The sequence below is a fragment of the Lepisosteus platostomus genome, chromosome 26 (genome assembly GCF_059453375.1).
Source record: "Lepisosteus platostomus isolate fLepPlt1 chromosome 26, fLepPlt1.hap1, whole genome shotgun sequence".
NCBI lineage: Eukaryota > Metazoa > Chordata > Actinopteri > Semionotiformes > Lepisosteidae > Lepisosteus > Lepisosteus platostomus.
In genome coordinates, this window is record NC_142636.1 from 11086218 (window position 1) to 11110238 (window position 24021).

Consider the following 24021-nt stretch of genomic DNA (forward strand, 5'->3'; position numbering starts at 1 on the left):
CAGACTGTTCTACTGTACTGGGACTGTAGCCCCTATTTTAACAGGACTGTTCTACTGGACTGGGACTGTAGCTCCTACTGTAACAGGACTGTTCTACTGCACTGGGACTGTAGCTCCTATTGTAACAGGACTGTTCTACTGGACTGGGACTGTAGCCCCTATTGTAACAGGACTGTTCTACTGCACTGGGACTGTAGCTCCTATTGTAACAGGACTGTTCTACTGCACTGGGACTGTAGCTCCTATTGTAACAGGACTGTTCTACTGCACTGGGACTGTAGCTCCTATTGTAACGGGACTGTTGTACGGGACTGGGACTGTAGCTCTCCAAGAACACATGATTAGTCAAACAGGAAAACATCTCAACAAAAACAAAGAACCCAGCATTTTTTTCAATTTTTATTGTTTTTGTTCAAAATATGTACACTTTTACAATGTCATTCCATTGACTGTACAGAGCAGTCAGTCCACAATAATAATGGTGAAATGTGACAACAGATAGACAGAAACGACTGTAACGGTCAACTCTCAGAACAGGATTCAGAGTTCTCCTAGCACTACGCTGCCAGACTGTCAGTGCACAGCAGTCTGATCCACTCCAGGTTTTACAGTGCTGTCAGACTCCCAGTGCACAGCAGTCTGATCCACTCCAGGTTTTACAGTACTGCCAGTCAGACTCCCAGTGCACAGCAGTCTGATCCACTCCAAGTTTTCTTATCCACTGCAGGGCTCTTGTGCAGATTGTTACTTACAAAATAGAAAAACAAAGATATATACACACAGTATTTAATATTAACTCGATATATCTGATGATGAGCTATGGTCTCAAAACAAGGCAGCAAGCATCACATTTGCAGTCCTGGTAGTGATTCTGTCCCCCAAAAAATCCTGGAATGGATTAGACTGCAGCTAGTTGAGAAAATGGGAAGGATCAACTCTAATAATCAACTCCTTGTGGTCTCCTGCGTTGTCTCCCAGTCTCTCCAATTCCTGTTCTCAATCCCTCACTTATCCCAAGTATTCCTAGTCTATCAGTCCTCAGCAGTCTTTCCAGTCCTCCCAGACTGTCATGCTCCAAATATTCCCAGTCTTCACTGTCTCCCAGTCCTTCTCTATCCCAGTCCCTCTGTCCCCCAGCAGTCCTAGTCTCGAAGTCCCCCGTCCCCCGTCCCCCAGCAGTCCCAGTCTGCCAGTCCCTCTCTCCCCAAGCAGTCCCAGTCCCTCTATCCCCCAGCAGTCCCAGTCTGCCAGTCCCCCTCTCTCCAGCAGTCCCAGTCCCTGTCCCCCAGCAGTCCTAGTCTCCCAGCCTCTCTGTCCCCCAGCAGTCCTAGTCTCCCAGTCTCTCTGTCCCCCAGCAGTCCTAGTCTCCCAGTCTCTCTGTCCCCCAGCAGTCCTAGTCTCCCAGTTCCTCTCAGCCCAGCGGTCCTAGTCTGCCAGCCCCTCTCTCCCAGCAGTCCCAGTCCCTGTCCCCCAGCAGTCCTAGTCTCCCAGTCTCTCTGTCCCCCAGCAGTCCTAGTCTCCCAGTTCCTCTCAGCCCAGCAGTGCTAGTCTCCCAGTTCCTCTCAGCCCAGCAGTCCTAGTCTCCCAGTTCCTCTCAGCCCAGCGGTCCTAGTCTGCCAGCCCCTCTCTCCCAGCAGTCCCAGGCTCTCAGTCCTCGGCGGTCTCCAGCACAGACTCGCTCAGCGCCAGGTCCCAGTAGTGCTCCGTGCCGTGCTTCCTGAAGTGCTCCCGGGCCATGTTCTCCGTGGGGCACTGCTTGAACTTCATGTCCCCGAAGCTGCGCTCCTTGGCCGTGCCCTGCGAGAGGGGACAGGGCATGAGAGAGGCCGGGACTCCGGGTCTGGTGCCGACGGGAGGACAGACGGGAGGACAGACGGGAGGACAGACGGGCACTCACCTCCCAGACCAGAGAGCACTTATTCTTCTTCTTCAGCCCCTCCTCGTCCGAGCCCTCGGCATCTGCAGGGAGACGGAGCGACAATCAAGGTCACACCGTAGGGAGACCCGAGAGGCACGAGGACAATCTGCACAGACACAGCGCCCCTTCACCTCTCTCCCCTGTCCCCCTCTTCCCGTCCCCTCCCCCACTTCCTCTCCCCTGTCCCCCTCTTCCCTCTCCCCTACCCCCGCTCACCATCCCGTTTGGAGTTTGTCTGCTCATCCCACTTGATCCGGTGAAGCATCAGCCGTTTGAACTTCTTCTGCGCTTTGGGACCTGCGGGAAGGAGAGACGGGGAGGGAGATGAACTCACTGGTCACTGGCCGACCGACTGACCGCCTGCCCACCGTGCCGCACGGCCCCCCTTGGGCCGGGAGACGCCCCCCGCTCACCTCCCTCCACCACCACGATGTTCACGTCCCGGTGAAGGACCACTGTGCCCGTCAGGTACAGCTGGTTGGCGTTCGCCTCCACCTTGAACTTCTTCGCGGGGTTCGTGAGGTTTCGGATTCTGCGAGAATGACAATGTTTTAAGAGACAGTCCGTTACAGTCACCTGTGCACTCACCTGATCTCCTCCTCTCACCTGTCCCCCTCCTATTCCTCCTCCCTCACCTGGCCCCCCATCTTCCTCCCCCCTCACCGGGCCCCTCCTCCTCCTCCTCCTCCCTCACCGGGCCCCTCCTCCTCCTCCCCCCTCACCGGGCCCCTCCTCCTCCCTCACCGGGCCCCTCCTCCTCCTCCTCCTCCTCCCCCCTCACCGGGCCCCTCCTCCTCCTTCACCTGCCCCCCCCATCACCGGGCCCCTCCACCTCCTCCTCCCTCACCTGCCTCCCCCCCCTCCTCATCCCCCCTCCCCCCTCACCTGGCCCCTCCTCCCCCCTCACCTGGCCCCTCCTCCTCCTCCTCCCCCACCTGGCCCCTCCTCCTCCTCCTCCCCCCCCCTCACCTGGCCCCTCCTCCTCCTCCTCCCTCACCTCGCCCCTCCTCCTCCTCCCTCACCTCGCCCCTCCTCCTCCTCCTCCCTCACCTCGCCCCTCCTCCTCCTCCTCCCTCACCTCGCCCCTCCTCCTCCTCCTCCCTCACCTGTACACAGCGATGTGAACCCCATGAGACAGGTCCTCCTTGAGCTTCTTCGCCTTCTTCTCTTTCCGCTGCTCCGCCGTCAGCTTGCGGGCCGCGTTCGCCTCCTCGTGGGCTCTGGGCAGAGAGCGGGAGGGGTGAGCTCGCGGGGACAGAGACAGAAAAACCCCGACTGGGGGGAGAGCGGGGACCCCCTGCGTCACAGCACAGGAGGGGGCGGTGAAAGAGACTTGCTTACTTCTGTCGCTTGGCCATCTGAGCGCGAACGTGGGCCTCCACCTTCGTGGGGTCCTGAACCGCCTCCGTCCCCAAAACCCTCATCAGGTTCGAAATGCGAACTGGGACATAGAGAGAGGAAGAGACTGAGAAACCCTCCCCCAGCACAAATTCCGCACAGCAAGTGTGGGGGCTCTGCGCTCGCTATACAGTGCGTGTGCTGTATGGGCTCTGCTCATGCTCTGCAGTGCGTGTGCTATATGGGCTCATGCTCTGCAGTGCGTGTGCTATATGGGCTCATGCTCTGCAGTGCGTGTGCTATATGGGCTCATGCTCTGCAGTGCGTGTGCTATATGGGCTCATGCTCTGCAGTGCGTGTGCTGTATGGGCTCTGCAGTGCGTGTGCTGTATGGGCTCTGCAGTGCGTGTGCTGTATGGGCTCTGCAGTGCGTGTGCTGTATGGGCTCTGCTCTTGCTGTACAGTGCGTGTGCTGTATGGGCTCTGCTCTTGCTGTACTGTGCGTGTGCTGTATGGGCTCTGCTCTTGCTGTACAGTGCGTGTGCTGTATGGGCTCTGCTCTTGCTGTACAGTGCGTGTGCTGTATGGGCTCTGCTCATGCTCGGCAGTGCGTGTGCTGTATGGGCTCTGCTCTTGCTGTACTGTGCGTGTGCTGTATGGGCTCTGCACTGTGCAGTCCAGAGCCCCACACTCTCCAGTTTATACAGTACCTTTGGGTTCTGGTGGTGGCATCAGCCCCAGTCGCACCTTCTCCTGCAGCTCTTTCTGCGCCTCTCTGCGCGTCTGCCTGCGAAGCTTCTTCTGTTCCTTCTTCGTCAGGTATACACCCAGGGTCACCGGCCGGTCAGTGTCCACTGCACACATACACAGAGAGACAGGTCACTCAGACACACCCAGGGTCACCGGCCGGTCAGTGTCCACTGCACACACACACAGAGAGACAGGTCACTCAGACACACCCAGGGTCACCGGCCGGTCAGTGTCCACTGCACACACGCACACAGAGAGACAGGTCACACAGAAACATGCACAGAGCCATGCAGGCAGAAACTGACAGAGAGCACCGAACCTGGGGGTTTCATCTGAGCCGGGTGCTCAACCAGGTTTGTAATCCCGAAGAATTCTGTATCCTCAGGGACACCCTCCATGGTCCTGGGACAAACAGCCAGAGAGAAGAAATCAACACAGTGCTCACTATCCACTGCGCCGCTCTACAGAGGACTGGACACGAGCACACTGTCCACTGCGCCGGTCTACAGAGGACTGGACACGAGCTCACTGTCCACTGCCCTGCTCTACAGAGGACTGGACACAGGCACACTGTCCACTGCGCCGCTCTACAGAGGACTGGACACAGGCACACTGTCCACTGTGCCGCTCTACAGAGGACTGGACACGAGCTCACTGTCCACTGCGCCGCTCTACAGAGGACTGGACACGAGCTCACTGTCCACTGCGCCGCTCTACAGAGGACTGGACACGAGCTCACTGTCCACTGCGCCGCTCTAAAGAGTGGTCACTGCATAACGGAGAGACAGACAGAGACAAAATCGAGTTACAGTCTAAAAAAAAAGATGAAGACAGAGACTCACAGCTCGGTGCCTGCAGGCAGGATATAAGAGTCCCACCACTCAATGTGGGGTACCTCCCCATCCTTCAGCTCCTTCTTAGGGGCGATGAGGGCCAGCTTGGTGGAGGCCTGGATACCTGTCTTCTTCGCTGCCTGGGCAATTTCCATCTGCAGCTTTTCTAGCTGAGCCTGAGAAAGAGAGAGAGAGGTTAATACAGACACACTGACTGGACACTCTAGTACATTAACACTGCACTGAGAGAGAGGGGTTCATACAGACACACTGACTGGACACTCCAGTACATTAACACTGCACTGAGAGAGAGGGGTTCATACAGACACACTGACTGACTGGACACTCCAGTACATTAACACTGCACTGAGAGAGAGGGGTTCATACAGACATACTGACTGACTGGACACTCCAGTACATTAACACTGCACTGAGAGAGAGGGGTTCATACAGACACACTGACTGACTGGACACTCCAGTACATTAACACTGCACTGAGAGAGAGGGGTTCATACAGACACACTGACTGACTGGACACTCCAGTACATTAACACTGCACTGAGAGAGAGGGGTTCATACACACTGACTGACTGGACACTCCAGTACATTAACACTGCACTGAGAGAGAGGGGTTCATACAGACACACTGACTGGACACTCCAGTACATTAACACTGCACTGAGAGAGAGGGGTTCATACAGACACACTGACTGACTGGACACTCCAGTACATTAACACTGCACTGAGAGAGAGGGGTTCATACAGACACACTGACTGACTGGACACTCCAGTACATTAACACTGCACTGAGAGAGAGGGGTTCATACAGACACACTGACTGGACACTCCAGTACATTAACACTGCACTGAGAGAGAGGGGTTCATACAGACACACTGACTGGACACTCCAGTACATTAACACTGCACTGAGAGAGAGGGGTTCATACAGACACACTGACTGGACACTCCAGTACATGAACTCTATGATATAGGTTACATGACCCATAATTTTCAGGACCTCCCCCCTCAGTGTCACCTTGGTGCGGATACGCTGGGCGATCTTCTCGAAGCGCCCCTTGTCGTGGAACTTGAAGCCCCTCTTGGGGCGCTGGGCCGGAGGAAGGGGCACGCGGGTGTCGTAGTAGGAGGTGGACTCCAGGTCGTCGGAGGGCCTCTCGCGCAGCTGCTGCTTGAACTGCTCGCGCTTCACGGCGCGGATGTTGGCCTTCAGTGTGGGCATGCGGTGCGTCAGCTCCACCTCCTTCCCGCTGGCGTCCACGGTTCTGCCCAGCTCGTCCAGGATCAGTGGAGTCGGCTTGGACACTTCTCGCGCCTCGACCTTGCTGTGGAAGAGTGAGAGAGATAGAGGGGTTCATACAGACACACTGACTGACTGGACACTCCAGTACATTAACACTGCACTGAGAGAGAGGGGTTCATACAGACACACTGACTGGACACTCCAGTACATTAACACTGCACTGAGAGAGAGGGGTTCATACAGACACACTGACTGACGGGACACTCCAGTACATTAACACTGCACTGAGAGAGAGGGGTTCATACAGACACACTGACTGACGGGACACTCCAGTACATTAACACTGCACTGAGAGAGAGGGGTTCATGCAGACACACTGACTGACTGGACACTCCAGTACATTAACACTGCACTGAGAGAGAGGGGTTCATACAGATACACTGACTGACTGGACACTCCAGTACATTAACACTGCACTGAGAGAGAGGGGTTCATACAGACACACTGACTGACTGGACACTCCAGTACATTAACACTGCACTGAGAGAGAGGGGTTCATACAGACACACTGACTGACTGGACACTCCAGTACATTAACACTGCACTGAGAGAGAGGGGTTCATACAGACACACTGACTGACTGGACACTCCAGTACATTAACACTGCACTGAGAGAGAGGGGTTCATACAGACACACTGACTGACTGGACACTCCAGTACATTAACACTGCACTGAGAGAGAGGGGTTCATACAGACACAATGACTGACTGGACACTCCAGTACATTAACACTGCACTGAGAGAGAGGGGTTCATACAGGCACACTGACTGACTGGACACTCCAGTACATTAACACTGCACTGAGAGAGAGGGGTTCATACAGACACACTGACTGGACACTCCAGTACATTAACACTGCACTGAGAGAGAGGGGTTCATACAGGCAGACATAAACGCCCAAGTACACTGCGATCAAGAGACAGAGGGACAGCACAGAGAAAGATGAAGGGTGCAGTTGCCCACTCAGACTCACGGAGGCGCTATCCCCATGGCGTGCAGGTTGGCCAGGGCCACTAGGTTGTTGGTGCCAGAGCCTAGCGCTCCCAGAATGCCCGGCTTCATGGCCAGCTGCGACTGGATGCGGGCCTGCAGCTCCGCTGCCTTGCGTGCCTTCTCGATGGCGTCGTTCATGAAGGTGGCAGCGTGGGAAGGAGGAATCGACTGGCCCCTTGTGCTCGCCTCCGGGGGAGCCAAGGGCAGACGCTGGAAAGGAAGGGAGTGGGAGACCGCTGACAACCTGATCCGTGACGTCTTCCCCCCCCACACTGTGAACTCCAACCGTATGGAGAGAACACACTTCCACAGCACTTCGTCACCTACTCTCCCAACACACGGCCCCCGTCAGAGGGACAAGCCCTCGTGGGTTACGGAGACAGAGACCGGAGATCGTAAAAATCAGCAAACCAGTCTCCTCACCGGCACAACGGGCACTGGAGCGACGAAACTGAGCTGCTTCTTCCTCTCCTCGATCTGCCGCGTGGCCGCCTCCATCATCTGCTTGATCTGAGGGGACATCAGGCAGAACAGCTCTGTGCCTCTGTCACCTGTGTTGTTCGGAGAGGCGCGCTCGATAGCAGAAGATGTGCGTCAGTGACTCATGAGCACAATATTTACAGGTGTGTGTGACAGGTGTGCGGGTGACCTGTTCGTCAGAGCCGGGTGTGTGGGGTGACCTGTTCGTCAGAGCCAGGTGTGCGGGGTGACCTGTTCGTCAGAGCCGGGTGTGTGGGGTGACCTGTTCGTCAGAGCCAGGTGTGCGGGTGACCTGTTCGTCAGAGCCGGGTGTGTGGGGTGACCTGTTCGTCAGAGCCGGGTGTGTGGGGTGACCTGTTCGTCAGGGCCAGGTGTGTGGGGTGACCTGTTCGTCAGAGCCGGGTGTGAGGGGTGACCTGTTCGTCAGAGCCAGGTGTGCGGGGTGACCTGTTCGTCAGGGCCAGGTGTGCGGGGTGACCTGTTCGTCAGGGCCAGGTGTGCGGGGTGACCTGTTCGTCAGGGCCAGGTGTGCGGGGTGACCTGTTCGTCAGAGCCGGGTGTGTGGGGTGACCTGTTCGTCAGAGCCGGGTGTGTGGGGTGACCTGTTCGTCAGAGCCGGGTGTGCGGGGTGACCTGTTCGTCAGAGCCGGGTGTGCGGGGTGACCTGTTCGTCAGGGCCAGGTGTGCGGGGTGACCTGTTCGTCAGGGCCAGGTGTGCGGGGTGACCTGTTCGTCAGAGCCGGGTGTGCGGGGTGACCTGTTCGTCAGAGCCGGGTGTGCGGGGTGACCTGTTCGTCAGAGCCGGGTGTGCGGGGTGACCTGTTCGTCAGGGCCAGGTGTGTGGGGTGACCTGTTCGTCAGAGCCAGGTGTGAGGGGTGACCCTACGTCAGAGCCGGGTGTGCGGGGTGACCTGTTCGTCAGGGCCAGGTGTGCGGGGTGACCTGTTCGTCAGAGCCAGGTGTGCGGGGTGACCTGTTCGTCAGAGCCAGGTGTGCGGGGTGACCCTACGTCAGAGCCAGGTGTGCGGGGTGACCTGTTCGTCAGAGCCGGGTGTGAGGGGTGACCTGTTCGTCAGAGCCAGGTGTGTGGGGTGACCTGTTCGTCAGAGCCAGGTGTGAGGGGTGACCTGTTCGTCAGAGCCAGGTGTGAGGGGTGACCTGTTCGTCAGGGCCAGGTGTGCGGGGTGACCTGTTCGTCAGAGCCAGGTGTGTGGGGTGACCCGTTCGTCAGGGCCGGGTGTGCGGGGTGACCTGGCCGCCAGTGTTACCTGCATCTTGGTGAGCATGCCGGGACTCTCCGAGGGGGGGCCAGGCAGCACCTCGGGCTCTTCCACCTCCTCGAAGCGAGGAACCCGCTTCCTCTTCACGCCCGCCTCCGACCCGGGGGCGTCGCGCGCCACCTCGGACTCCTCCCCGAACACCTCCTGGCGGGCAGAGAGGGGTTAGCGATCACATGGTGCCGCGCCCAGCGACCCCCCCCAGCCCCCCTGCCCCCCGCCCAGCTACCCCCCCACAACCCCAGCTACCACACCACCACCCCCCCAGCCCCTCACCCAGCTACCCCCCCCAGCCCCCCTGCCCCTCGCCCAGCTACCCCATCCAACTGCCCAGCCCCTCGTCCAGCTACCCCCCCACCCCAGCTACCCCATCGCCACCCCCCCTGCCCCTCGCCCAGCTACCCCATCCAACTGCCCCGCCCCCCCCTCACCTTCAGGTCCCGCTTGCGGTTCTTCTCGCCCCCGGAGCGGGAGTTCCGGGAGCTGCGCCCCTCCTCCACCGCCTCGAACAGCCGGTCCACGAACTTCGCCGTCGACTCGTCCAGGAACGGCTTCAGCTGGTCTGGGGGGGGAGCACAGGGCAAGCGGTCAGCGCAAGGCGGCCGCAGGCCTCAGGGCGACGGGCAGCGGCCGGCCGGCCGGCCACACGGACCTGTGGTCTTGCGCTTGTCCAGCCCCTTGCCGACGCAGTGCAGCGCGGCCGTGACGACGGTGGGCTCGGAGAAGCCCAGCACCTTCTTGACCGTCCGCTCCACCCAGGGGCGGAGCTCCTCCAGCTCCCGCTTCGACAGCGACATCCCAGCCCTGCGGACACAGAGCACCCGGTCACTCGGCTCGTGTACATCAGTCAGTCCCTCGGTCCAGCTCTCTCAGTCCAGCGCTCCCTCAGTCCAGCGCTCTCTCAGATGGTCCCTCAATCAGTCCCTCAGTCCAGCTCTCCCTCAGTCGGTCCCTCAGTCCAGCTCTCTCTCAGTTGGTCCCTCAGTCAGTCCCTCAGTCCAGCTCTCTCTCAGTTGGTCCCTCAGTCAGTCTCTCAGTCCAGCTCTCTCTCTGCTGGTTCCTCAGTCCAGTGCTCCCTCAGCTGGTCCCTCAGTCCAGCTCTCTCTCAGTTGGTCCCTCAGTCGGTCCCTCGGTCCAGCTCTCTCTCAGTTGGTCCCTCAGTCGGTCCCTCGGTCCAGCGCTCCCTCAGCTGGTCCCTCAGTCGGTCCCTCGGTCCAGCGCTCCCTCAGCTGGTCCCTCAGTCGGTCCCTCGGTCCAGCGCTCCCTCGGTCGGTCCCTCTGTCCAGCGCTCCTTCAGTCGGTCCCTCGGTCGGTCCCTCGGTCCAGCGCTCCCTCAGTCCAGCGCTCCCTCAGTCCAGCGCTCCCTCAGTCCAGCGCTCCCTCAGTCCAGCGCTCTCTCAGACGGTCCCTCAGTCAGTCCCTCGGTCCAGCGCTCCCTCAGTCCAGCGCTCCCTCAGTCCAGCGCTCCCTCAGTCCAGCGCTCCCTCAGTCCAGCTCTCTCTCAGTCGGTCCCTCAGTCCAGCTCTCTCTCAGTCGGTCCCTCAGTCCAGCTCTCTCTCAGTCGGTCCCTCAGTCCAGCGCTCTCTCAGTCGGTCCCTCAGTCCAGCGCTCTCTCAGTCGGTCCCTCAGTCCAGCGCTCTCTCAGTCGGTCCCTCAGTCGGTCCCTCAGTCCAGTGCTCTCTCAGCTGGTCACTCAGTCCAGTGCTCTCTCAGCTGGTCACTCAGTCCAGCGCTCTGTCACACGGTCACTCAGTCCAGCTCTCTCTCACACGGTCCCTCAGTCCAGCGCTCTCTCAGTCGGTCCCTCAGTCCAGCGCTCTCTCAGTCGGTCCCTCAGTCCAGCGCTCTCTCAGCTGGTCACTCAGCCCAGCTCTCTCTCACACAGTCACCAGAGGCTCCACTGCCAGCATGAGCTCAGAGAGCCCCAGCGCGCCCCTCAGTGTGTCCACTCCAGATCTTACAGTGTTGATAGTCCGCCTCCCAGCTGCCCCATCCACCCCAGGACTTACGCCCAGCAGTGCGCTATGGTGCTAACTGTGATGCTACAGGAAACATACTAAGCATTTTTGCAATTACTATACTATCTGTTCAATTAATTATACAAGAAAGTTGTCAACGTGACACATCCATGCCCTCGTACATACACGACCCTGTGCACTAGGAGTCTCAAGTCCTACGGTTACAATGTCTGATTATATCCGGGATATAAAAGTTTCGCTGATGAACATCAACAGTTCTGAAACACTTCCTAAAACCCATATTCCCCAGTAACTACACCGATAAACAAAAGTACGACGATAATGTGGCGCGTTAACACCGTCCGTTCCTCTTCCAATCGGTACTCACCACGCGGGTTCACTTGAAATGGGTAAACGTTGACTTTTTAAGTAAAATATCAGCAGTTTCGTTTTAAAAAATATTACTATAATCGAAAAAAAAACTCAACAGTAAAATAAACCCGAACAGCTCCCAAAGAAGAGTGAACTCTTCGGCTCGCACGGCGCGACACCAACAACGTACAGGGAACGTCCGGCCGGAAGCGGAAATGGCGTCACGAAGCCCATCGGCCCAAAGGATGTAAACGAAGCCGTAGTCCTTGTCACATGACGGGGGAGAGCATTCTTTTTAAGCGACTGCTTCTCAGTGACGTTTCCACGTTATCTGCAGTTAAAGCAGCTGGGCAGTGGCATTTTAGTGCAGTCTGTTGTTTTACTTAGCTTTTGCGAATTTTTCGATTTCAACGACCATTCACACCCTGCAAGTAACACTCCAGCCCGCTAGCGGGGGATCCTTCATTGGCAGGGTCAGCTTTTCACATCCCAATCAACCCATACAGTCGGGCGTGGTTACTGGAAATATTTTATGTGAAACAGATGCCTCGCATGGTAGTAGCAATTACAACGCGGCTTAAAGTTTTTAAACCCATAATTAAACGAAGGTTGCAACAATAGAAAGACGGAAAATTTTCTTCTCTGGTAGTTCGAGGCGCAGTTCGTGCTTGCGCCACAAGAGGGCGGTGTGACTGTGTGAAAAGCGAGCAGAAAAAAATGAAAAGTACAGATGGATGACCGACACTGCACTGCACTCCACACGTACAAACGTGCGCTGTGGGGTAGCAATGTTGACCCTGGAGCCCCCCTGTCTCGATATGGAGTTGAGCTTGACTTGATCTGCTTCTCCTTCACTCCCGAGCTGGCTCATACAAAGGAAGTCCTCACTCCTGCACAACCTGAAACATGAATCAATCAAGTGAAATGGCCGACAGAAAACGGCAGTCCCCACATTCCATCTCTACAGGCAAGGACACGGTGAACGAGAGTGATAGTAGGGCTAAAATAACCTTCTCAATTTGCCACCAGAAAGATTTAGAAAATATTGAATCTGCATTGTCTATCGCTTTTCTGACCCAGTTCTGCTTTCTGAAGGCTAATGAAGTGATTGTTCTGTGTAGACTAGTTTGTTATTTTTAATGGTAAAACTGGTTTTGATTTGACTAATTCATTGTATTAGTGTTACATCTGCAGTATGTCTTGTCTGGGCACCTGCTGCTGGAATGCCGTGTGAGATAAGCATGATCTGTGGGAGACCCCTGTCTCGTTACTGAGAGTGGGAGCCCAGGCCACACGGATAATTAAACTGACCGCGGTCCCCTCCGTTCGTCTGATGAGAACACGTCAGTGGCATCGCTGTCTCGCCTGCAGCCCCTCCAGCCCTTCAGAGCTGGGAGAGCTGGAGCAGCTGGCCTGCGGAGAGGGGGCCAAACTGCCCCGGAGCTCATCGAGGGGCACAGGAAGCGCTTGGAAGTTCTGGCTCCAAAATAAAGGTTCGGTAATCTTAACAGTGAAAGAAAGAATTGTGGAGACTAAATACTTTGGTCAATTTCAACTTAGTTTTTGAAAAACAAATATCGGCACCTTTGTAAAAAGTGCAAGATTGCCAATATCTTTGGCCACGACTGTATGTCGTACTCGTGACTCGTGTGCAGTGTCAGTGTCTCTATAGGACTCGTGTACAGTGTCAGTGTCAGTGTCTCTGTAGGGCTGGTGTACAGTGTCAGTGTCTCTGTAGGACTCGTGTGCAGTGTCAGTGTCTCTGTAGGACTCGTGTACAGTGTCAGTGTCTCTGTAGGACTCGTGTACAGTGTCAGTGTCTCTGTAGGGCCGGTGTACAGTGTCAGTGTCTCTGTAGGACTGGTGTACAGTGTCAGTGTCTCTGTAGGACTCGTGTACAGTGTCAGTGTCTCTGTAGGGCTGGTGTACAGTGTCAGTGTCTCTATAGGGCTGGTGTACAGTGTCAGTGTCTCTGTAGGACTCGTGTACAGTGTCAGTGTCTCTATAGGGCTGGTGTACAGTGTCATTGTCTCTATAGGACTCGTGTACAGTGTCAGTGTCTCTGTAGGGCTGGTGTACAGTGTCAGTGTCTCTGTAGGACTCGTGTACAGTGTCAGTGTCTCTGTAGGACTCGTGTACAGTGTCAGTGTCTCTGTAGGGCTGGTGTACAGTGTCAGTGTCTCTGTAGGGCTGGTGTGCAGTGTCAGTGTCTCTGTAGGACTGGAGTACAGTGTCAGTGTCTCTGTAGGGCTGGTGTACAGTGTCAGTGTCTCTGTAGGGCTGGTGTACAGTGTCAGTGTCTCTGTAGGACTGGTGTACAGTGTCAGTGTCTCTGTAGGGCTGGTGTACAGTGTCAGTGTCTCTATAGGGCTGGTGTACAGTGTCAGTGTCTCTGTAGGACTCGTGTACAGTGTCAGTGTCTCTGTAGGGCTGGTGTACAGTGTCAGTGTCTCTGTAGGGCTGGTGTACAGTGTCAGTGTCTCTGTAGGACTGGTGTACAGTGTCAGTGTCTCTGTAGGGCTGGTGTACAGTGTCATTGTCTCTGTAGGGCTGGTGTACAGTGTCAGTGTCTCTGTAGGGCTGGTGTACAGTGTCAGTGTCTCTGTAGGGCTGGTGTACAGTGTCAGTGTCTCTGTAGGGCTGGTGTACAGTGTCAGTGTCTCTATAGGGCTGGTGTACAGTGTCAGTGTCTCTGTAGGGCGGGTGTACAGTGTCAGTGTCTCTGTAGGGCTGGTGTACAGTGTCAGTGTCTCTATAGGGCTGGTGTACAGTGTCAGTGTCTCTATAGGGCTGGTGTACAGTGTCAGTGTCTCTGTAGGACTCGTGTACAGTGTCAGTGTCTCTATAGGGCTGGTGTACAGTGTCAGTGTCTCTGTAGGGCTGGTGTACAGTGTCAGTGTCTCTATAGGGCTGGTGTACAGTGTCATTGTCTCTGTAGGGCTGGTGTACAGTGTCAGTGTCTCTGTAGGACTCGTGTACAGTGTCAGTGTCTCTGTAGGACTCGTGTACAGTGTCAGTGTCTCTGTAGGGCCGGTGTACAGTGTCAGTGTCTCTGTAGGACCGGTGTACAGTGTCAGTGTCTCTGTAGGACTGGTGTACAGTGTCAGTGTCTCTGTAGGGCTGGTGTACAGTGTCAGTGTCTCTATAGGGCTGGTGTACAGTGTCAGTGTCTCTGTAGGACTCGTGTACAGTGTCAGTGTCTCTATAGGGCTGGTGTACAGTGTCAGTGTCTCTGTAGGGCTGGTGTACAGTGTCAGTGTCTCTGTAGGACTGGTGTACAGTGTCAGTGTCTCTGTAGGGCTGGTGTACAGTGTCAGTGTCTCTATAGGGCTGGTGTACAGTGTCAGTGTCTCTGTAGGACTCGTGTACAGTGTCAGTGTCTCTGTAGGGCTGGTGTACAGTGTCAGTGTCTCTGTAGGGCTGGTGTACAGTGTCAGTGTCTCTGTAGGACTGGAGTACAGTGTCAGTGTCTCTGTAGGACTCGTGTACAGTGTCAGTGTCTCTGTAGGGCTGGTGTACAGTGTCAGTGTCTCTGTAGGGCTGGTGTACAGTGTCAGTGTCTCTGTAGGACTCGTGTACAGTGTCAGTGTCTCTATAGGGCTGGTGTACAGTGTCATTGTCTCTATAGGACTCGTGTACAGTGTCAGTGTCTCTGTAGGGCTGGTGTACAGTGTCAGTGTCTCTGTAGGACTCGTGTACAGTGTCAGTGTCTCTGTAGGACTCGTGTACAGTGTCAGTGTCTCTGTAGGGCTGGTGTACAGTGTCAGTGTCTCTGTAGGGCTGGTGTGCAGTGTCAGTGTCTCTGTAGGACTGGAGTACAGTGTCAGTGTCTCTGTAGGGCTGGTGTACAGTGTCAGTGTCTCTATAGGGCTGGTGTACAGTGTCAGTGTCTCTGTAGGACTCGTGTACAGTGTCAGTGTCTCTGTAGGGCTGGTGTACAGTGTCAGTGTCTCTATAGGGCTGGTGTACAGTGTCAGTGTCTCTGTAGGACTCGTGTACAGTGTCAGTGTCTCTGTAGGGCTGGTGTACAGTGTCAGTGTCTCTGTAGGGCTGGTGTACAGTGTCAGTGTCTCTATAGGGCTGGTGTACAGTGTCAGTGTCTCTGTAGGACTCGTGTACAGTGTCAGTGTCTCTGTAGGGCTGGTGTACAGTGTCAGTGTCTCTGTAGGGCTGGTGTACAGTGTCAGTGTCTCTGTAGGGCTGGTGTACAGTGTCAGTGTCTCTGTAGGACTGGTGTACAGTGTCAGTGTCTCTGTAGGGCCGGTGTACAGTGTCAGTGTCTCTGTAGGGCCGGTGTACAGTGTCAGTGTCTCTGTAGGACTGGTGTACAGTGTCAGTGTCTCTGTAGGGCTGGTGTACAGTGTCAGTGTCTCTGTAGGGCTGGTGTACAGTGTCAGTGTCTCTGTAGGACTCGTGTACAGTGTCAGTGTCTCTATAGGGCTGGTGTACAGTGTCAGTGTCTCTGTAGGACTGGTGTACAGTGTCAGTGTCTCTGTAGGACTGGTGTACAGTGTCAGTGTCTCTGTAGGGCTGGTGTACAGTGTCAGTGTCTCTGTAGGACTCGTGTACAGTGTCAGTGTCTCTATAGGGCTGGTGTACAGTGTCAGTGTCTCTGTAGGACTGGTGTACAGTGTCAGTGTCTCTGTAGGGCTGGTGTACAGTGTCAGTGTCTCTGTAGGGCTGGTGTACAGTGTCAGTGTCTCTGTAGGACTGGTGTACAGTGTCAGTGTCTCTGTAGGGCCGGTGTACAGTGTCAGTGTCTCTGTAGGACTGGTGTACAGTGTCAGTGTCTCTATAGGGCTGGTGTACAGTGTCAGTGTCTCTGTAGGGCTGGTGTACAGTGTCAGTGTCTCTGTAGGACTCGTGTACAGTGTCAGTGTCTCTATAGGGCTGGTGTACAGTGTCAGTGTCTCTGTAGGACTCGTGTACAGTGTCAGTGTCTCTGTAGGGCTGGTGTACAGTGTCAGTGTCTCTGTAGGACTCGTGTACAGTGTTAGTGTCTCTATAGGATGCCTGTTACTCAATAGGAAGGTTGCAGTGTGCTTGCTGAAGTGCTGCTCTCCTTGTTAAAGTGGGTCAAGGACTTGAATGGCCTGGGGTGGCTCTGTCTGTGGAGCGTGGAGCAGCTCCAGACCGAGCTGGGGAGGGATCCCAGTCTTTCAGAGCGAGGGGCGCCTGCGGCAGGGGGAGAGGGGATCTGAGCTGTGTGAGACAGAGAGTGGGGGAGGGGCTCTGTGCTTACTCACTCGTTCTCTAACTCCTGCACTCCGGCTCCCTGCTGGGCTCATCCACTGTGGTGCATTAGAGCTCACGCAAGGAGCACAGAGCTGGGCTGGTACACACGCACACACACACACACACACACACACACACACACACACACACACACTGACACCCAGACTGGCTTGTCCTCCTGTCTCTGAGAACACACACACACACACTGACACCCAGATTGGCTTCTCCTCCTGTCTCCGAGAACACACACACACACACACACACACACACACACACTGACACCCAGATTGGCTTCTCCTCCTGTCTCCGAGAACACACACACACACACACACACACACACACACACACACACACACACACACACACACACACACACACACACACACACTGACACCCAGACTGGCTTCTCCTCCTGTCTCTGAGAACACACACACACACACTGACACCCAGATTGGCTTCTCCTCCTGTCTCCGAGAACACACACACACACACTGACACCCAGACTGGCTTCTCCTTCTGTCTCTGAGAACACACACACACACTGTTAAATACTGTACATTTGTGCTGCTCTAAAGGCAGACTTGCCTCGTGCCTGGATCTGGCGAGTTAATTCAAGTGGCTGCAATCTGTGTTGTATAAATAATAAAAGCGCGAATAATAAACTGCACTCAGCCCATCGCTGGCATCACGCAGCCTGGTCCGCGCTGGACCCCCCTTCCCTCCCCGCTCAGTCCCCAGGGCCTGGGGGAGGGGAGCAGACATGTCCCGAGTCCCGAATCCCACCTCGCCCGCCGAGCGAAGGGGGGGCCGGGCCGAGCCGAGGACGCAGACGGACTCTTTGTTCTGCGTAGCCGGAGAGCGGAGGCCGCCTGCGAGACAGCGGAGCCGCGATCCGCGACCGGCCCCCCTCGGCCAGCGCCCCCTGGCTGTGTTAGTGCGTGCTCGCCTTTGTGCTCGGTGTTGTGCCGTGCCTGGCGTCGGTCCACTCTGCTCCTGCCGCTTGGTGCTTTCCTGGCCCAGGCCTGCTCCCCTGTCCTCTCCCACCCCTGCAGGAGCAGGAAGCTGGGGGAGGGGAGGGTAAGCTCTCGTCTCATCGCCCCGTGTCCCAAATCCAGCGGCTCTGCATGCGATAGAGGAGGGGGTCCACGCAGGGGGTGAGGATACTGTAGTCATCCCTTGACACCCCTAAATAAATCCCTTCCCTCTGAGGCCCAGCTGGGGGGGATCTCGCAAACCCCACCGCCCCCCCCCCGTCCCTCAGGTCGAAACCCTCCCACATCCCAGTGCACAGCCCGGCTTTTCCCTGGAAATACAGGGATGAAAAATCATCACAGGGATCTGGGGATCTGTGATCAGGGGTCCTGGGCTCTTCAGCGACCAGATAGATCACCACAGGGATCTGTGATCGGGCGCCTAGGCTTTTCACCAACCAGAGACTGGCTGGGCGGTAGATGCACAGGAGTTAAAATCTCGTATGGATCACGAGCACCAGCTTCGAGCAGCAAAGCAGACAAAACACAGACACCTGCAGTTCCTTGCCAAACACTGGCAGTTTATTCGGATTCTGGGACGGCAGTTCCTCAGGGAGGAGAGCAAAGTAAGATCGGGTGACCTGTACAGCACCCCACCAGGAGAGACGCTTTTAAACTGGTCTGATATAAAATTAACAAGTGAAAACATCGTAGCAAAAACAGGGCGAAACGCCCACAGCTGTTCGAATAAAAACACAGGGACAGCGACAGCAGAATTCATTGAAGAGCAGAGGGTCACCCCTCACCTGGGTCAGAGCTCAGGATTCCTCATACAACACATCATCATCAGAGCTGGAGAGTCACTGTACAGACACTCAGTCCAGCTCCTCTGTATCTTCACATGAACACTCCTTCATCATCATCAGAGCTGGAGAGTCACTGTACAGACACTCAGTCCAGCTCCTCTGTATCTTCACATGAACACTCCTTCATCATCATCAGAGCTGGAGAGTCACTGTACAGACACTCAGTCCAGCTCCTCTGTATCTTCACATGAACACTCCTTCATCATCATTGTCAGAGCTGTAAAGGAAGAGAGTGCTGTGTAGTGTTTCAGTGTGTCATTTTGTATACATGTGTATATATCAGCGTGTAGTGTGTGTGGTGTGTTTATGTATAAAATACCCTTCAACACACTTTTAGACAAACACATGCAACCTGTACAACAGGCCTCATTTTGTCCCAGGTCTCACTGCCCCCTGGGGCACCGCGGGGTCACACAGCGACCCCTCCTTGTTCATGCGGGGCCTCCCTCTCCAGAGGGGAGGTCCTGTCAACCACGAGGCAAGAGGCCAGACCCAGGGGGGGACTTTCCTAGAGCATTCTGGGAGTTCAGTGCGTGTCCACACGAGTTTGTGCCCGGCCTGCAGGGCGGCGACACTGGGCTCTCTCCGCGGCGAGGGGGGCACGCCCCAATCTGCTCAACCAGGCCCAGCTGCTGCTGCTGTCCAGTCCAAGTCCATCAACCAGACGGACTCTGTCAAGTGTGCTCCGCTGTCCTCTCCTCCGCGGCGCCCGAGGGGTTAAACAGCGCGAGCAGCGACCGGGCCCGCCCCTGACACGCCCCTAGTGGGGCCCCGCCTCCAGCCCCGCCCCCAGGGCGCCTTGTCTCCCTGGCGACCGGCTCGCTCGAGCAGCGTGCTGGGGGGCGGGGGCACGAGGGGGGAGTGGTGGAGGAGACGGCGCTGTCCTGAGTGGCAGGGCGCCCCCTGCTGGCGGCCGGTGGCACTGCGGCGATGGGGGAGGAGCCGCTGCTGCCCCTCCCCCCCTCGTGAGCCTGACCGCCGCACGACTGCGGGGGGGTGCAGATGGGGGCGGAGTGGACCCAGGTCAGGCCGGCCTGGGACCAGGGACAGACTTGGGCTCGCAAGCTCCCAGAACCCTCCACTCCTCCTCCTCCTCCAGCCTGTGGGCTTCGGGGCGGTTGTGGACCCGGGGAGACTGTGGCCCCCACGGCCCCTGAGGTCCCCTCATCACGTCCGCTCTGATTGTGGGTGAAAGGCTCGTTCACACTCTCGGAGTCTGGCCAGCTGAGCTTCCTCTTCTGAGAGAGACAGCGAGAGAGGACAGACAGGGAGAGAGAAAACATAAATCAAAGAGAACCAAACTACAGCAGAAACCGAACAACACCGCACACAAGCACAACACAACCTGGACTGCTGCTGGCACCTAAAGAGACAACACACACTCACTGACCACAGCCTGGACAGGCAGACCAGGAGTCCAGAGTGGACAGGCTCAGTGTCCACAGCCTGGACAGGCAGACCGGGAGTCCAGAGTGGACAGGCTCAGTGTCCACAGTCTGGGAGTCCAGAGTGGACAGGCTCAGTGCCCACAGCCTGGACAGGCAGACCAGGAGTCCAGAGTGGACAGGCTCAGTGCCCACAGCCTGGACAGGCAGACCGGGAGTCCAGAGTGGACAGGCTCAGTGTCCACAGTCTGGGAGTCCAGAGTGGACAGGCTCAGTGTCCACAGCCTGGACAGGCAGACCGGGAGTCCAGAGTGGACAGGCTCAGTGTCCACAGTCTGGGAGTCCAGAGTGGACAGGCTCAGTGCCCACAGCCTGGACAGGCAGACCGGGAGTCCAGAGTGGACAGGCTCAGTGTCCACAGTCTGGGAGTCCAGAGTGGACAGGCTCAGTGTCCACAGCCTGGACAGGCTGACCGGGAGTCCAGAGTGGACAGGCTCAGTGCCTCAGTGACACAGGCCTCGTGGTGTGAGGCGGGCCGGGTTGCCCAGCTGGTACCTTGACAGGGATGCGCAGCTGGTCTCTCTCTCCGCCGGGCCGGGTCCCGGAGGGTGCTGGCGGACGGGCTGAGGTCGGCGCCGCAGGCCAGGGGAGTGGGTGGGGGTCGCGGGGGGGCGTGGCGATGTGGGGGAACCAGAGCTTCAGCATCGCCTCCACCTGCAGCAGCGTGGGCAGATAGCGCTCCCTGCAGGGCGGGGAGAGAGGGCAGCCGGTGAGGACAGGCCCCTCCGCGCAGCGGCTGGGGGACCGCGGCGCGGAGCACCACCTACCCCATGGCCGGGTTCTGGAGCACTCCCACGATCCTCTGGATACGGTCCATCGCCACGCTCTGCTGGAAACTGCTGAGGCCTGACGATCACAGACAGACAGAGGCTGAGAGCCCACAGGAGCCCACAGCCCCACTCCACAGCCCACAGCCCCTCTACACAGCCCCACAGCCCCTCAGGAGCCCACAACCCCACTCCACAGCCCACAGCCCCTCTACACAGCCCCACAGGAGCCCACAACCCCACTCCACAGCCCACAGCCCCTCTACACAACCCCACTCCACAGCCCACAGCCCCTCTACACAGCCCCACGGGAGCCCACAACCCCACTCCACAGCCCCACGGGAGCCCACAACCCCACTCCACAGCCCACAGCCCCTCAAGAGCCCACAGCCCCACCCCACCCTACCCCACAGCTGGGGGTGTGGGGGAAGTGTACCTCGGTCATAGCGTCCTCTCTTCAGCCCATTCAACAGCTCCAGGAGGGGTCTGACAAACCCCTGCAGCTCCGCACACTGTCAGAGAGAGAGGAGAGATTCAGAGAGAGGAGACACACAGAGGCAGAGAGAGGAGCGAAGAGGGGAGATGGAGAGAGAGGAGCGAAGAGGGGAGATGGAGAGAGAGGAGCGAAGAGGGGAGATGGAGAGAGAGGACAGAGAGAGGAGCGAAGAGGGGAGATGGAGAGGGAGGACAGAGAGAGGAGCGAAGAGGGGAGATGGAGAGGGAGGACAGAGAGAGGAGCGAAGAGGGGAGATGGAGAGGGAGGGTTCTCGCCCGTGCTGGAACACGCCTGTGCTCTGCAGCAGGAGCAGGAGGTGTGAACGCACGCTGACCTTCTGAGCGAAGAGCAGGTCGCCCTCTGTCCGGCCCTCGTCGGTGTCGTCCTCGCTGCCCGCACATCCGTCGCTCGAGGCCAGGGAGCCACGCCGGGCCCGGGACTGGAGCATGCTGGAGCACACAGAGCAGACACGCTGGACACTGGACACTGGACAAGACCCCCGCCCACCGTGGCTCAGTGTGTGTGTGTGTGCGCGACAGCGCCCTGACTCCCCCCGTCAGGATGGGAGAGGTGGTACAGTCCAGGAAAGCTCAACAGACTGGAAATGATGGGAAAGCTGCAGGGGAGCTGGGCTGGTCCGTCCCTGGACAGCACACTGACAGACTGTACACCTCGATCTCCTTCTGTCTGTCACCCCGGGCCAACGCGCACACCTGAGCACCGCCGTTCACAGCACACCTGAGCACTGGCACCCCTGAGACCCTGTACTCACAGCACACCTGGGCACCGGCATTCAGAGTACACCTGCATTCAGAGCAGAGCTGAGCACCAGCACACCTGAGTGCCTGCATTCACAGCACACCTGAATTCACAGTACACCTCAGCACCAGCACACCTGAGCACCGGTGTTCACAGCACACCTGAGACCCTGCACACCTGCCTTAATCAGAGTCTGAAGGGTCTTTGAAAGCGAAGCCCTCTTCACTGTCACAGCGGCAGACGGGATCCCTCGTCCTGTTTCTAAAACAACCCGCACGCCTCTGACAACGAACCCCACGGAACCGGCCCCGTCCGGCGAACACGCCCGCCTGCGAGACGAAGCACAGCTAACCGGCTGAAATGCGGGAAGGAGCGGGACAGGCGCCCGGTGTACGCGGGGAAAGCACCGCTCGCTGCGGGCAGAAGCAGTCTGAGCCCTCGCCAGCTCTCACCTGATAGCCCGCCGGGGCGCGTCTAGAAACAGCAGCAGCAGCCGAGAACAGGACTGAAGAAGACCATGTCCTGAGCGCAGGAAGCGAGTGTGGCTGTGCCGGTGCTCGGAATCCGTCCTCCTTGCTGGCCGCTCTCTCCGTCTCCCCTCTGTCTCTCTCTTCCGCCCTTTCTCTCTCCGGCTCCGGCGCCGACATGTGTGGCTCCACACGTGCCGGACCTTGTGCGGGACACGCTGCTGCTCCCATTGGCCGCCAGGCCGACGAAGTGCCCTGGCATTGGCTGAAGCTCCAGCCAATGGGGGAGCTGCCGGCCGCCTATTGGTCGGGAGAGGGAGCCAGTGTGACCCCGCCCCCACACGCGGCGGCGTGCTGTAGTACTACGCACGGGGGGAGGGGGGAGGTTGGAGTAAAACTCGACAGTGGTGCCGAGTGAGCCACCGCAGCGCGGATAATAGTGGCTCTGTTTTGGAAAGCACAATACTGACAATGCTGATTAAACCTTAGGAGTTCTATGTGCTCATTAAATCACGCTTTAGACAACAGTGATTAATATTAGGCTATCCAGGTTACAGGTTGGCCATAGAAACTGGACACAGGCAGACCTGGCTGTCCAGACAGGACAGGATCACTGACCACACCCTAGACACTGGACACAGGCAGACCTGGCTGTCCAGACAGGACAGGCTCACTGACCACACCCTGGACACAGACACTGGACACAGGCAGACAAGGCTGTCCAGACAGGACAGGCTCACTGACCACAGCCTGGACACAGACACTGGACACAGGCAGACAAGGCTGTCCAGACAGGACAGGCTCACTGACCACAGCCTGGACACAGACACTGGACACAGGCAGACCAGGCTGCCCAGAGGCGACAAGCTCTGTGGCCACAGCCTGGAAGCAGTCAGCCTGGGAAGATGCAGACAGAGACTCCCTGTCTTCTGCACAGTCCTAAATATAAGATCACAAGGGCTCCTCTGTCCCCAGTCCTGTGACCGTGGCCCAGTTCATGATTATCTTCTCTTTATGGGCTGATGTAACTGAAACAATTATGATTTGCTCGCTGTGCTTCTCTTGATTGTACCTGCTGTAAGATGTTTTGTTCTGGCAGAAGTGCGATTAGTCTCTCGTAAAGCACTGCGAACTGAACTGAATCGAGAGGGGAGGGAGAGTAGAGGATGACGGTCCGGGGTCTCCTGACAGAACAGTGTCCACCCCTTGTGTCAGATCTCAGGTGTTCTGCAGTGGGACAATAGTAACCCACCATTCAGACGTGATGAAAAACAATTTCTCTTCAGCACCAAAGAGTCCAGCTAAATGCTCGGGCTCGGCTGCCCTCTAGCGGCCACAGGTGGAACTGCAGGCAGCGCTCCGTTCCGCTGGCAGATGAAGTCCAGCCCTTTCGGTGGTGCTTGTCTTACCCGCCACCCTCACAAACTCACCCCTAAAACCTAAAACAGTACATTAAGACTTTTGCACAGCTGTGACGGCTTCTATTTTGCTTGGAACATCAGTGAAGACTTGGAATGGTCTTAAACCCTGAAGAGCCAGGAGAGCAGAAGACTTGTAGTCTGAGGGCCTCAGGTTTGAGTCCCTGTCTGGGTGGCACAGTATTGCATTTATTTAAACAGCCTGCAAAAACGAAAGGATCGTTTGGTTGTGTGGGGATTGCCGCTATGCTACTAAATCTTCGGAGTCACTGGTGCATTCACCCCGCCCCCTCCTGCCCCACACTGCCCGTCCAGTCCTGGTGTGGCGTCTCCTGCCTCCGTGTACCATCAAACACA

The 24021-nt window shown here is 57.1% G+C and overlaps 2 protein-coding genes and 1 long non-coding RNA gene across 3 annotated transcripts; 1 reads left to right on the plus strand and 2 right to left on the minus strand.

Annotated features, from left to right (window-relative positions):
* The first annotated feature begins 880 nt into the window (after positions 1-880).
* On the plus strand, positions 881-1588 carry LOC148640111 (uncharacterized). Its single transcript, XR_015930575.1, has 3 exons — positions 881-1153; positions 1373-1453; positions 1484-1588. It is a non-coding gene; the product is annotated as an uncharacterized LOC148640111 (long non-coding RNA).
* On the minus strand, positions 1471-11457 carry prpf3 (PRP3 pre-mRNA processing factor 3 homolog (yeast)). The gene is made up of 16 exons (XM_088620630.1): positions 11257-11457; positions 9563-9714; positions 9342-9472; positions 8902-9057; positions 7577-7663; positions 7134-7363; positions 5876-6182; positions 4849-5015; positions 4326-4408; positions 3967-4110; positions 3260-3359; positions 3025-3138; positions 2332-2450; positions 2135-2215; positions 1898-1959; positions 1471-1797 (listed from the first exon to the last, which is right to left on the minus strand). Exons 2-16 carry the CDS (start codon positions 9705-9707, stop codon positions 1648-1650), a joined length of 2076 nt encoding a protein of 691 aa, XP_088476756.1. The 5' UTR covers positions 9708-9714; positions 11257-11457; the 3' UTR covers positions 1471-1647.
* A 6549-nt stretch (positions 11458-18006) lies between these two features.
* ciarta (circadian associated repressor of transcription a) lies at positions 18007-23980 on the minus strand. Its single transcript, XM_088620655.1, has 6 exons — positions 22232-23980; positions 21355-21469; positions 20961-21036; positions 20525-20603; positions 20253-20439; positions 18007-19550 (listed from the first exon to the last, which is right to left on the minus strand). The coding sequence occupies exons 2-6, from the start codon at positions 21466-21468 to the stop codon at positions 18987-18989; spliced, it is 1020 nt and encodes a 339-aa protein (XP_088476781.1). The 5' UTR covers position 21469; positions 22232-23980; the 3' UTR covers positions 18007-18986.
* Between the last annotated feature and the right edge of the window lie 41 nt (positions 23981-24021).

Excerpts from the sequence above, each read along its gene's own strand:
- prpf3 (XM_088620630.1), bottom strand. The coding sequence starts at position 9,707 with ATGTCGCTGTCGAAGCGGGAGCTGGAGGAGCTCCGCCCCTGGGTGGAG. Across the intron at positions 9,058-9,341 it reads ACCGCAAGCGGGACCTGAAG|GAGGTGTTCGGGGAGGAGTC; the intron begins GTGAGGGGGGGG and ends TCTGCCCGCCAG. Across the intron at positions 6,183-7,133 it reads GCCATGGGGATAGCGCCTCC|CAAGGTCGAGGCGCGAGAAG; the intron begins GTGAGTCTGAGT and ends ACTCTTCCACAG.
- ciarta (XM_088620655.1), bottom strand. The coding sequence starts at position 21,468 with ATGCTCCAGTCCCGGGCCCGGCGTGGCTCCCTGGCCTCGAGCGACGGA. Across the intron at positions 21,037-21,354 it reads ACCTGCTCTTCGCTCAGAAG|TGTGCGGAGCTGCAGGGGTT; the intron begins GTCAGCGTGCGT and ends TCTCTCTGACAG. Across the intron at positions 20,440-20,524 it reads CTCCAGAACCCGGCCATGGG|GGAGCGCTATCTGCCCACGC; the intron begins GTAGGTGGTGCT and ends CCCGCCCTGCAG.